This window comes from Saccostrea cucullata, unplaced genomic scaffold (genome assembly GCF_032062105.1).
Source record: "Saccostrea cucullata isolate Sc308-1 unplaced genomic scaffold, CSIRO_AGI_Scuc_v1 ctg143, whole genome shotgun sequence".
In the NCBI taxonomy this organism is placed as follows: Eukaryota; Metazoa; Mollusca; class Bivalvia; order Ostreida; family Ostreidae; genus Saccostrea; species Saccostrea cuccullata.
Genome location: NW_026937256.1, coordinates 353,468 through 365,862, shown reverse-complemented (window position 1 = coordinate 365,862; position 12,395 = coordinate 353,468). Strand labels below are relative to the sequence as shown.

Sequence of the window (12,395 nt, the reverse complement as noted above, 5' to 3'; positions counted from 1 at the left end):
CAGCTCTGGAATATATTACTAAATGCAAGGTGAAGACTTCAACTTAGGCAAGAATGAACTTTTTTTAATTTCTATTTGCTGAATAATCCTATAACTATTTTAAGTATTTTTTTTTTAATATCAATTGGATTTCAAATTCAATATAGATATCCTTTTAAACTGTCATGATTAAAAAAAAAGGGTTTTAATATTTTTACTCCTATCTGTTCCCTAATCAATTTCCTGCCAGTGATGAAAACCAAATAGGGCAGTTCCGCATGTACATAAAAACTGGGAGCACATGTCTTCATTGTGACGTTTAACAATTGTGACGTCATGCAGAATTTTTCAATCATTGCCTCAATCTGATTATGACCAATGACGTCTTTACTGCTCTCTCTCTCTCTCTCTCTCTAATGTTTTTTCTCTCTTTCAGCATCAGAGTTAATGACATGCATATAAAGTGTACATAGTTGTAATATTTGTTAAAGAAATTACAAAAATAGCGAAGATTTAGAGATTATGAAAGCCCATTTTGATATGAAAGTATAAAATTATCAAATGGTATATCAAATAATTCAAATTAAAATATTTCAGATAAATTTAAAAAATGAATAGAAATACTTTTTAGGATTTGCTCTTTCTTCATCGTTTGAAATCTATCTTAATTAACCGATCAATGCTTCTCTGTCGAAACCTTATGACAGAGTTAAAGACACAAACGATATTCCATAGACCTAGAATATCGGTGAAGCAGGGAATAGTATGGCCGATGTCTGGGTCGGAATATTGGAGGAGAAGAATGTCTTTATTCCAACCGATCATCGGCTGTATGTACCTGATTCTGTCATCATTCACAGGTAGGATAAAGAAATAATTAATTCTTATCAAAACTAATGGCCAAATTCGTAATTAATTCTGATTTCAGACAGACATTGAAGCAAGGCATTAGAATAATTATCATAAATGCAGGTTATTTTTAGTTTGATCTTAAGGCATTGATAACGTATTATCTTTTTTCAGTTGTATCTATATGACATTTTTTTGTTTCTTTTTATTGTTTTGTGTGTTAATTACAATGCCAGACGGACTGACACTCGCTACAAGCCCCAGTAACCGTGCACCAAAGGTCATGTTATGTCGCTTGTCTAGACGGTTGTTTGGAACACCTCTAGACTTGCCCTAATTTGCAATACACAAAATTTAACATAATAGTTCGTAAAGAGGGACGCAGTGCAAGATACATGCACTGAAGGAAATATGAAAATATTGTGATATTCAGATGTGTATGTGGCATGATGTTATCATTTCATTATTTTTCACAGAGTATATGTTTTCAAAGCCTGATATGTTCGAAGCTTTTAAGATTATACTGAAGAAGGGGCTATCTATTTAAAGATGGCAGGTTTAAAAAAATAAATGCACAGTGAAAGAGGAAAATACAATAGATAGATTAAATAATTTATTAAATACAAAAAATATACACAATTTGAGTTCCATCTTTTTTAAACATTAGTTATCAAGTAGTCCTTTTATTGATCAATTTTTTTTAAGATTAAGATTAAGATGTTAATTGTATAGTAACATGACTGCATGTAGCCATTTCTTAAAATCTTATTGTATTTCAAATAAGATGTAACAATAAATGGGACATTAGAATATATTTATTCAGAAATATGTTTCATCAAGTAGGATTTTCTGCTATCGGGTGTTTGTACCTCATTAGTACACAGAGCAGTAATTTTACATTTAGGTCACCCATATTCCCAATTTAAACGAATCAATGTTGAAGGAATCATAAAAAGTGGAATACACAAGAGATGGAGCACCTTATTTAGACTAGCCTAGGGGATTCATTTGGAAAACATTAAGAATAATTTACCATTTTCTGTTGCATGCTATCTCCTGTTTAATGGAAGAAGTTCAATGAAAATTTCATTGATCTGCTAATCAGCTGAATATAATCTGACTTTGCTGAATTAAAACACAGGAAGAACAATATTATTCTTGAAAATTTTTATCCAACCACAACTTTACTGATTTCAAAATCTGCTGTGTTGTGGGAGAATTATGTTTGCTTAAGGACCTTTTTTACCACATTTATAAGAAGGATTGCCAATGGTTGAGAAATTTGTTTTTAAGATTTTACAGTTCTGCATTGTTACAATTTTCATAAATGGTTAGTGAACATGATTTACAGTGTATGTATACTTTAAAAAAAAATTTCAACTCAATTTTAGGAAGTATGTATATATGTTATATGTTCACCTGCATGCTTTACTTATTTTTTATCTGACATTTCCTTCATGTATTGTAGTCATAATTAATATGTATGGTATCATGAAAATTCCAGAAATCTTCCAAAAAGTGGAACAGATTTTAAAAGATGAATGAAAAGTTTTTTCAAATGTAGGTCAAACTCCAAGATCGAGAGTTAAGAAAGGTCTTGAGTTGTCACAGAGAATGCAGAGAGATGTGAAATGTGAAAGCTCTAGCACCAACTGTTCAGAAATATGATAAATATGTTTAAGTTTTTCAAAAGCAGATCATACTCATAGGTCAAGGATGTAAGGTAAAAAATATTGGTACCAATTTTTTAAAGGAAAGACCATCTAACAAGGAACTCATATATAAGTGAAATAGTCTAATACCAGACATCCATTAGTTATATGGGTGGTTTTTACAAATTTAAGTCAAAGTCAAGAGTGCTCTTTCACAAAAGAATTGTTTCTGATACACTACTCTCCTCATAAGCCCTTGGCATATGGTGCTGTAAAATTTCATAAAGAATACACACATAATAAATGAAAGCCTTATCACCAACTGTTCAAAAGTTATGGCCCAAGGTTAAAGTTTTCAGAAGTAGATCAAACTCAAAAGTCAAAGTCTGGAGGTCAAAAATGTTTGTATAATCAAAGAAAATTCTAGATCTGCTCTCATGGAATACACATGAATTTATATATATATAATTTAATTATGGTTGTAACAATGTATTTGATTGGATAAAAAATTATTTTATGTCGTATAAAATGGGTTGCCTACGTCACAATGACATGCATCAAAAACGTTACATTCAAATTGTGCACAAATTGAAGTCATTTTGTTAGAACAATAATCTTTTATTCTTACATTAAATGAATGAAAATTAAATTATTAGCAATGAATTTAATAGCTACCCATTTTATACGGTATAAGGAGGCGGTTTATAAAGTGTAAACTGCCCCAACCCAGTTTATACCGTATAAAATGGCTAGCTATTAAATTCATTCCTTAATTATGACCTTTCAAAGGAGGGAGGGCATATTGCTTTACTGCTGTCTGTTGGTTGGTCTATCTGTTTGTCTGTCAGTCCACCAGCAGTTTCCATTCATTTTCTTAGCAAAGGTTGCACACACTGAAATGAACTTTTGCCATAGTACAGATAATCATAAGAATATGTATATCAGGTTCTGTTTTGGTCAAGCAATTTTAGACAGAGTTATACCCCTTGAACTTTAATTAGAAAAAAAATTCAGTTATTTGCAGTGTCTTTTCATTTTCTTTGAAGAGGCTGCACATACTAAAATGAAATTTGGTATACAGATTTATCATAAGACTTTATCTAGGTCTGTTTTGGGTATAATTGAGCAATTTTTTTTACATAGTTATTAACCTTGGAGTTAATTAAATGGCAATTATTTGCTTCCCTTGTGCACCATATAATGTTTGACCAAGGGGTGGGGTTGGGGCATAAGTGTTTCACAAACATTTCTTTTTATAATATCTAGCACCAGTTGTTAAAATAATATGGCAAGGGTTAAAGGTTGATAAAATTTTGCAAAAGTAGGTTAAATTTCAAGGCTTGAAAGGTCAAATTTCTTAGTACATACATGTATCCAAAGAATGTTCTCGACACAAGAAACCGGTATATAAAACATTAAAGTCCTAGCACAAATAATTTAAATAGTAAGTATGGCAAAGGTTACTGATAATCAGATTAACAGACAAACAGATGGACACTTACCAAAAACTACTCAGTCAGAAAAATTATGACTTACTGGTCACAAACATTTATTGGATTGCCATCCTTATTTGTAAAGTTATCTTCTAGGGTATTATTGTTTTATTAAAGGTTTCTCTGGTCTTTTTATTTTTTGACATTGTTTTTCCTTTCTGCCTTCTATTTGTTATCCAACCATTTAAGTAAATGTTGAGGGAATGTCTGTATTTTGTTTTTTCCTGCTTTTAGGTAATGTACGTGCATTTACATGTAGCCTAGAATTTACACCTTTGTTGTATGCCTTGTTTTGTGGGTGTCTGTTTGTCTATCCTCTTAGATGAAGGTCATTATTGTTTTCTGCTCTGAGAATACATGTTCCTCCAGCTTTCTATATTTTATATGCCTGTGGAATTGCATATCTGTTTCTTTGAAACTCTCCTTAGTATTTATGATAAAGTTTTTAAATAGATTTACTTTCTTTGTAATCAATATACTAGTACATATTTATGTATATAGATGCACTAGCTTGCCCTTTCTTTTCAAAAATATATTGCTTCCTGGCAAAGGCATTTTTGGCCTTTCTATCAATGAGAGTGTTCACAATAGCACGGAAGGTGACAGAGTACCATCAACTTTTAATGAAGCTGGTTCCATCATTGAGATGAATTTATAAAGATAATGTGACTTTTATGTTAATGTCTATTATGTAGATGTGTGCAATACAATATCGATTGAAACCATGCATGCATACACATATCTTCCCAAATGGGTGCTTTAAACTTGGGTGCCAAGAAAATTGGTCAAGGGTTATAAACATTTTTTTAATGAAAAAAATAGTATAAATGAAAAATAAAAGATATTAAAGCTTAATTTCTTCATTTTGAAAAGATTGATTTTGTATTTATTTCATTACACAAAAGACATCACATGGAGTGTAAATGCCCTCCATCACTATTAAGATAATGACAATGTACCCCATCTGTAATGAGAAAATTAAGGTAGCAATGATAACTCAAGCTGACATTTATTTATTTTTAATTCAAAATAGTTATTACCTGGTAGATATAAATGCTTAATTTAGAGGTGGGGAAAATTAGTACGCACATGAGACGAACATTACATTTTGCAAGTACACTTGTATTCCCTATGTCTTTATACTATTAAACAAAGATACATGTACCGTGTAAAGATTCATTTAATTATTTATTCAATGAACTAAGTAGATTGTAGAACTTAAAGATGGATGGATTGATATCTAAATTATTAGCAAACTGATGCTTAATTATTTAAATCTTAAAAAAATTAACACAATGGCTTCTCCGATCTTTAAATTTGAGTTGGACGCAATCATTTTTTTTTGTGCAGACTAATTTAATAATAATATGTCTGTAATTTTTTTAGGTAATGCATTTGGTATCATGTGCCAGAAATATGTATCATTAGAATCATCACCTGGTAGTAACCATGACAACCAGACGATAGACTGCCCATTTGCTTGCTTTGCGTCATGGCGACAGGAAAAGCCTGATCATGTGATTGTTCTGCAACAGGGTGAGTCATGCATGAAAATGACATAGATCAAACTTCCTGTTACTACTGAAATTAAGAAACTGCAGTTTACCATAATAAAAAGGCATCATTAAGGTTTTTCTTCCCTAAGGGTTCTTGTATTTTTGCTGTTGACTCATTTTTAAGTACTGTAATGATATCTCACTAAAAAGTCTTTGAATTCACCAAATTATGTGTTTATAAATACCGTTTCTGTCTGGTAAATCATTAAAAATCAGATGATATGTTGGAAACATCAAATCTCGAACTGTTTCCTCAAACATGCCTTAGTGAGGTCAAATATTCCTTTAAAAAAAGATCAATTTCAAGCTAAAATAGGAACAGCAGAGGAAAAAATGCATCAAGACCAGACAACAGTCAAACATGAGTGTTCTCCCTGTCGCATGATCTCTCAATTAATTACCTTAACCTTAAACTTAGGAACTGCAGCCGTGACATAAAGTAAGACAACACAATGTTAAGTTTGGGCAGACATAACCATGATTTATTTGTTATGCAATGAAATATAAAATACATTAGACATGTAAGTGATAATAATCAGTTGAATGAAATCATGAAGTAGCTGCAGATCTGTAGCGTTATGGTTCTAAATATTTGTCTTTGACCATAACGCAACAGATTCCGTTATGCAAAAAAATTACGGCGCAATATTTTTTGTGCACTTTCTGGGAGAATTTCTCCACTTTCTATAGCATTGATCAATCAACTATCTTTCACTCCCTAATTCTACACAAATAATTATAATCAAGCGAGTTTATCACTTGTAGAGACGACTATAAAGGGTTGGGAGATGGACAAAATATACAGATTAGTTAAATAATGTGCCTAGAATTAGGAAGTGAAAGGTAGTTAATTAACCAATGCTGGAAAGTGGAGAAATTCTCTCCAAGAGTGTGCAAAAAATATTGCGCCGTAAATTGCACCTTTTTTGCAGTACAGGATCTGTAGCGTTATGGTCAAAGACGAATATTTAAAACCATAACGCTACAGATCTGTAGCCACTTAATTGAGAGATCTTGTGACAGAGAAAACAGACTCATGTTTGACTATTGTCTGGTTGATTTAAATTTTTATGCGTTAATCTTTTACCAATTGAATATGTATGTAAAAATTAAAATTGTCGGAGGTAAAATTCCAGTTCTTCAGGCCTTTTTTATTCCTGTTTTTTAAATACATATTGCGAAGTATCATTATTGCTGCGCACCATGTGTTTGTCTTGATTTTACAGGAAACAAAGAGAGACAACTCAATTCATAATAATCTAATTGACAGTGTTTCAGTGTATCAAAAATTCTAAGATTTTATTCGAAGCACACAAAACGAAAAAAGGCCAAATACTGAGAAAAAAACTGTCATATTTGGAAGACCTAGCTATAATAATGAAGTCATTATCAGAAATTATGTGTCTTTTAAATGTACTAATGCATGTACTGTATACCAACTTTTATTCGCTTGCAAGAAATATCCACGAGTTCCGTGACCTCCTTTAACTCGCAAATATAGATATTGAAGCATTCATTTTGCTAAGGATTGGTAGAGAATGTTTCCTCGGTCACGGAAATTAATCGTCGCGGATTGATTTTAAACTGACGAATCGGGAATAAAAGATGACTCACACATTTTAACGCATATACCATTTCCTATTTCTAACGCAAAATAATGCATATACCCTTTACCTGCAATCACACATTTTTCATGCACTTTCAAAATTACATATAACCTTCAATTTAATGCTAATTCCCCTCTATTTTATACTTGCTTAAATCTCATAAAATGAGAAAAGTTATAATCTTGTTAAATATTATGTCATAATTTTATTTACTCTAAATGTTAGAGAAACCTTGTACCGCGCTATAAAGTGCTTGCAGGGAAAGGTAACATCATCTATATTTCTATGACGAGAACATTAAGTGTACTATGCTGCATAACAGTGCAGTAAGTTGTAAAGAATTAACTTGTGCAAGTAAATTATGATTTACCTGTTTGATCCCAATTGATTATCAACTAAAAGTGCTTAAAAATACCAACAGTACTAATTCTATAGCCACCTGGGACTTGGATGAATGGCAAATAGCATTACTCTTATACATATGATGTTGAAAATATATGCAAGGCATTTTTTACTTCTGTGAAATTTTACGTGTTTAAATTTTATGGATTAATTTATAAAACTCATAAAAATTTGTATTAATTAGCAGCACGTTAAAAATACCCATTATACAGTAATACCCAGACATTTAAAGAAAAAAATCATGTTTTTCACACTTGTTTGATATTTAAGTTTTTTTTTTTCTTCAACTTTTTGTATGAAGCTTATACTATCATTGGAAGATGTCAAAATTAAATCACTTAAAATTTCATATTACGGTAAGTTTGAAAAACAGGCATATAAGGATTTATTAGTTGGTAATTTGATTTTTCCAAAATGTACATAATTATTTTTGTACTTTTATAGGGGTACAAATGTCATCTTTTTAAAACTCAGTTTCTCGGACTTCAAAGAATCTAGAATCATATTGAGATGCATAGAATGAAAATTGTTGCACACAAAGAGATTTGAATTTCAAGTCAGTGTCAAATAATTCTTTAGTTCAAAGTATTACAGCAAAATAATGAACCCCCTATAAAAAAAACTGAAGCCAGAGTGCAGAATTGTTGAAACAGGCCCCTATAGTTGAATAGTTTTTGGTAGATATGAGGTAGGGGTTCAAGATATTATTGCTAAATACTTTAATAGGCATCTCTTTTCTTTTAATTTGAATTTGAAATTGGTAGTGATGGGGAGAGGGTCAGGTTAATACAACTGCAAAATATTTTTTTAAAGAGGCTTATGATTATGAGTTAATGCTGGGGAGGAGGGGTGGGGGTGGGGTATAGGATATGCAGCTCTGTCATTCTTGGACCTTTCTTGAGCTTTATTGAAAGCTAAACTTGTATTTGATTTGTAGGTTGCATGGGAAGTCACAAAGACGAATGTATGGTCACTTCATGTGAACAGAATGTGAAGTCCAGCCAATCAGAGCACAAGTTCTGCTGCTGTAGCACTGACCAGTGCAATGTTGTCCAGAAGAAAGGTGTCATTGTGACATATAAAACATACAACACAGCCAGATTATCTCCCCCTGTCAGCAGGAAATCATCATCTCTGTTCCAACAAGTGAGTTCAATATCAGCTGTCAAATGTATTCTGTTGTTTTTATGAAGAATCTCGACAGCTCCATTTTATATCACTGACAAATGTACATGATTAAATTATGGTCTCAAAGTTTTGGGGAAATTTCACAATGGGGCCCTCATAGAGAAAGAAAGTTTTACAGAAGAATTTTTTGGGAAAAGACTTTAAAAATCATCTTAATAACAGCATGGACATCAGTTGATATTTTTATGCCCCCTTTGGAAGAAGGGAGGGCATATTGCTTTGCTGCTGTCTGTTGGTCATTCTGTCTGTCGGTCCAACAAGTTTCCATTCATTTTCATCACAACACTGAAATGAAATTTGGTATACAGATTTATCATAAGAATATCTAGGTCAAGTTTTCTGTTGGGTACGTTCAAGCTATTTTTGACAGAGTTATGCCCCTTGGACTTAGAAAAATTCCATTTATTTGCACTTTCGTTCATTTTCTTTGCAGAGGTTGTACATACTGAAATGAAATTCAGTAAACAGATCTATCATATGAATATCTAGGCCAAGTTCTGTTTTGGCTATGATCAAGCAATTTGGGACAGAGTTATACCCCTTGGACTTACAAAAAATTCCAATTTTTTGGGGTAGGGGGCATAAGTGTTTTGCAAACATCTCTTGTTTCGTACCGGGTAAGCATCCCCAAACTGTGTTAAAATGGGGGGGGGGGTGCTAGAATGGGGCCACTGTTCTGAAGAACAACAGGGCCTAGGTGACTCAGATGAAAGTTGTGGCTCATGAGCCTCTTGTTTAAAGTATACTGATGAGCTTTTTTAAACGATTATAAGTATTTGCAAGTGCAAGTTATTTTTTGAATTTTTTTTAAAGCCATCAAAGCAGACCAATACAAAATGGCCATTTTACTCTGAGAATGATCAAGAATCAGCTCTGGATGTCCAGCCAGAAATCAACAAAGGTAAATATATGACAATCATTGTACAGTGGTAGTTTTAATAGTACATTTTGCTAGGACTTATACCAGTGAATTACTTATGTAGCCTATCAACATGTGATAAAAATCTTGTATGGGTTTTATAAATAACACAAAACAATCTAGCCTCATTTATCAGGACTCATAGGTTTCTGGGCAAATCATTCAGATAAATAAATTTTCCAGATTATTATTATACAGGTTATTAAAGCTTGGCTGTATTGCAGTTACTCAAATCAATTTGTGTAATAATACTATATTACATTTAGTGGTGTATTCTATTTGGCGATTTTGGCGGAAAGCAGAGTCAGCTAATTTAAGTACATTGCTAAATGTCTTGTTTATTAACTTTTGTAACTAGCAACTTCAGACAGCGCTAAATCAAATCTACGGCAAGTACGCTAACTTGTTGAAGATTGAATTTCCGCCATACACACCAAATGTAGTATATTTACAGTATGATCTTTGACAATCACTTCCTTTTTGGAGTAACAGAAATTGTGATTGGCCTTAATTGACTCTTCAGTCAGTTCAATGTGGTGATGCACCCATTTGATGTCAAGTTTCCAGAATATACATTAAAACTTCTCTACACTCACCAGTTACCTGACATGGATGGCCATTTTACTAAGAATATTGCATCTTGAGGAAGGGCAGATATGCAGTAGATGGCACTAGAAGCAGAAGTACAGTTTTAATGTACCGATTATGACTCAATACAAATAACTTTTTCAAGTACATTTGAGTTTAATTTATATACCAGTAGGAAAATCATACATTTTGTGGAATTAAATGTCAGATCGACTCAGATGCTAAGAAGGATATGAATTTGGCATAGAAATGATAATGAAGTTTGACATACTTGTTAATTTTTTTTCTATAAAAAGAAAAAAAAAGAAAATCATTTGCATAAAAACTTGCTATATATTAACCTTTCTGTGTCTATCACTTAAGAAGTGATAGACATAAACATAAACGTTGAATTGTTAGTACTTCGGGAATTAAATGATAGGGACATTTCCGAGAGAAAAAATCTGTCTATGTTCTAATTCGTTTCACTCAAACGAACATAAATTATTTACAATCAAAACAAGAACACTTGTCTATATAGGAATGGAAGCGCTTGCTTGCCAGTGTTTATTAGACGTATACATTTACAAAACACAAGTCTTCAATGGTACCGATTCTCTACCTTCCTTCTACAATATATCAAAAAATAATTAATCACAGTACAAAATGCATTTTAACACAATGCTTTTATATGTCCTCACTTCACTGATTAAAAACATAATATAATGCATGTATGAACACAATTATGCTTCCCTCGCCATAAAACCATAAAAAAAACAACATCGATTTATGTTGAAAAAACTGTGGAAACCTGTAAGTCCGCAGCAATTGCGAGGTAAACAAAATGAATGGCAGACTCATTCTCACAAACTTACGTAAGTGTCATAAATTATAATGTACAATTAATCGACTAGTTTAAGTAAAACCTGTGCAAAATAAATGTAAGTTACATAAATGTTGTAAATCTGTAAACACATTTCGACTAGATGTAGCTAATATGTACCATTAAACAACAATCTTACATTTATATGAAATTTTACATAAAATTATCTAGAGCGACTAAGCAAATTGTTTCCCTTCTATATAATTAATCTGTTCAGTGCAAACTTTTTAATTTTCTTGTGATGAAAACAGTTTGATCAATCCTTCAAATAAACTTTCTTTATTAAACAAAATACAAGTAAGAGGGTGAAGTAAGAGGGTGGGTGGGTGGGTGTGAATGTCGCAAAGCAAAGCCTTCGAATGAATTAAAAGCCTGATTAAATTGAATACCTGTTCACCTGTTCAACAGGTATCGGCCTTTAAATACTGACCAATAGCTACTCTCGCTTTTATTAGCACATAATAAACAAAAGCACGTGTTCCTAGTACATATGATAAATTAATTTCAGCTCACCTGAGCTGAAAGCTCAATTGAGCTTTTCTGATCACTTTTCTCATCACTCAGGCAAGTTTTGTGGCTCATAGGCCTCTTGTTTAATCATGAAATGTAGATTTAAAAAAAAAATTATTTCTTTCTCTGCTTTCAGCTACTTTCAATGTCAAATTTAAATGCTACTTATGTATACTTTAAAAGTACAATGCATCTGCATGGGAAATTGTTTTGTTTATTCAATATGTATTTGATATTCATGTCTCCTTTCAAAGAAGGTTGGCCATACTACTTTGCTGTCAGTCTGTCTGTTGGTTGTTCTACCAACAATTTCCCTTCATTTTCTTTGCAGGGGTTGCACATACTGAAATGGAATTTGGTATACAGAGTTATCATAAGAATATCTAGGTTTTTTCTGTTTTTGGTGAGATAGAGCAATTTTTTAGACAGATATACTGTAAATGTATTATATTAAGCATGTACGATATTTGGTGGAAATTGATTTTTGAACAATTTAGCATGGATTAGATTTAGCACATTCCTCAATGTTCTTATTTATGTGTATATGTGGAAGACATTTAGCGTTGTACTGAATTAGCGAAAGTTTCTCTCCGCCAAAAGTGCTAAAAAGAATACGCAGCCAAATAACATACATTTACAGTATGTTCCTTGGACTTTAAAAAATTCTAGTTATTTTTTGGGGGGTGGGGGGTGGGGGGTTAAGTGTTTCACAAACATTCCTTGTTTCTTGAACTCAATTGGAGTCATGGGACTGAGAAACTGTAAGATATACAGGGATTGCGATATATTG

The 12,395-nt window shown here is 32.2% G+C and overlaps 1 protein-coding gene across 1 annotated transcript in view; it reads left to right on the top strand.

The window, feature by feature from the left end:
- The first annotated feature begins 664 nt into the window (after positions 1-664).
- The window catches only part of LOC134247630 (bone morphogenetic protein receptor type-2-like), a 31,730-nt gene continuing 19,999 nt past the window's right edge, over positions 665-12,395 (top strand). Inside the window, exons 1-4 of the mRNA XM_062729961.1 lie at positions 665-839; positions 5,360-5,509; positions 8,476-8,684; positions 9,540-9,627. Coding sequence (XP_062585945.1) covers positions 680-839; positions 5,360-5,509; positions 8,476-8,684; positions 9,540-9,627 — 607 coding nt within the window. The 5' untranslated portion in view covers positions 665-679. The remainder of the gene's footprint in view (positions 840-5,359; positions 5,510-8,475; positions 8,685-9,539; positions 9,628-12,395) is intronic.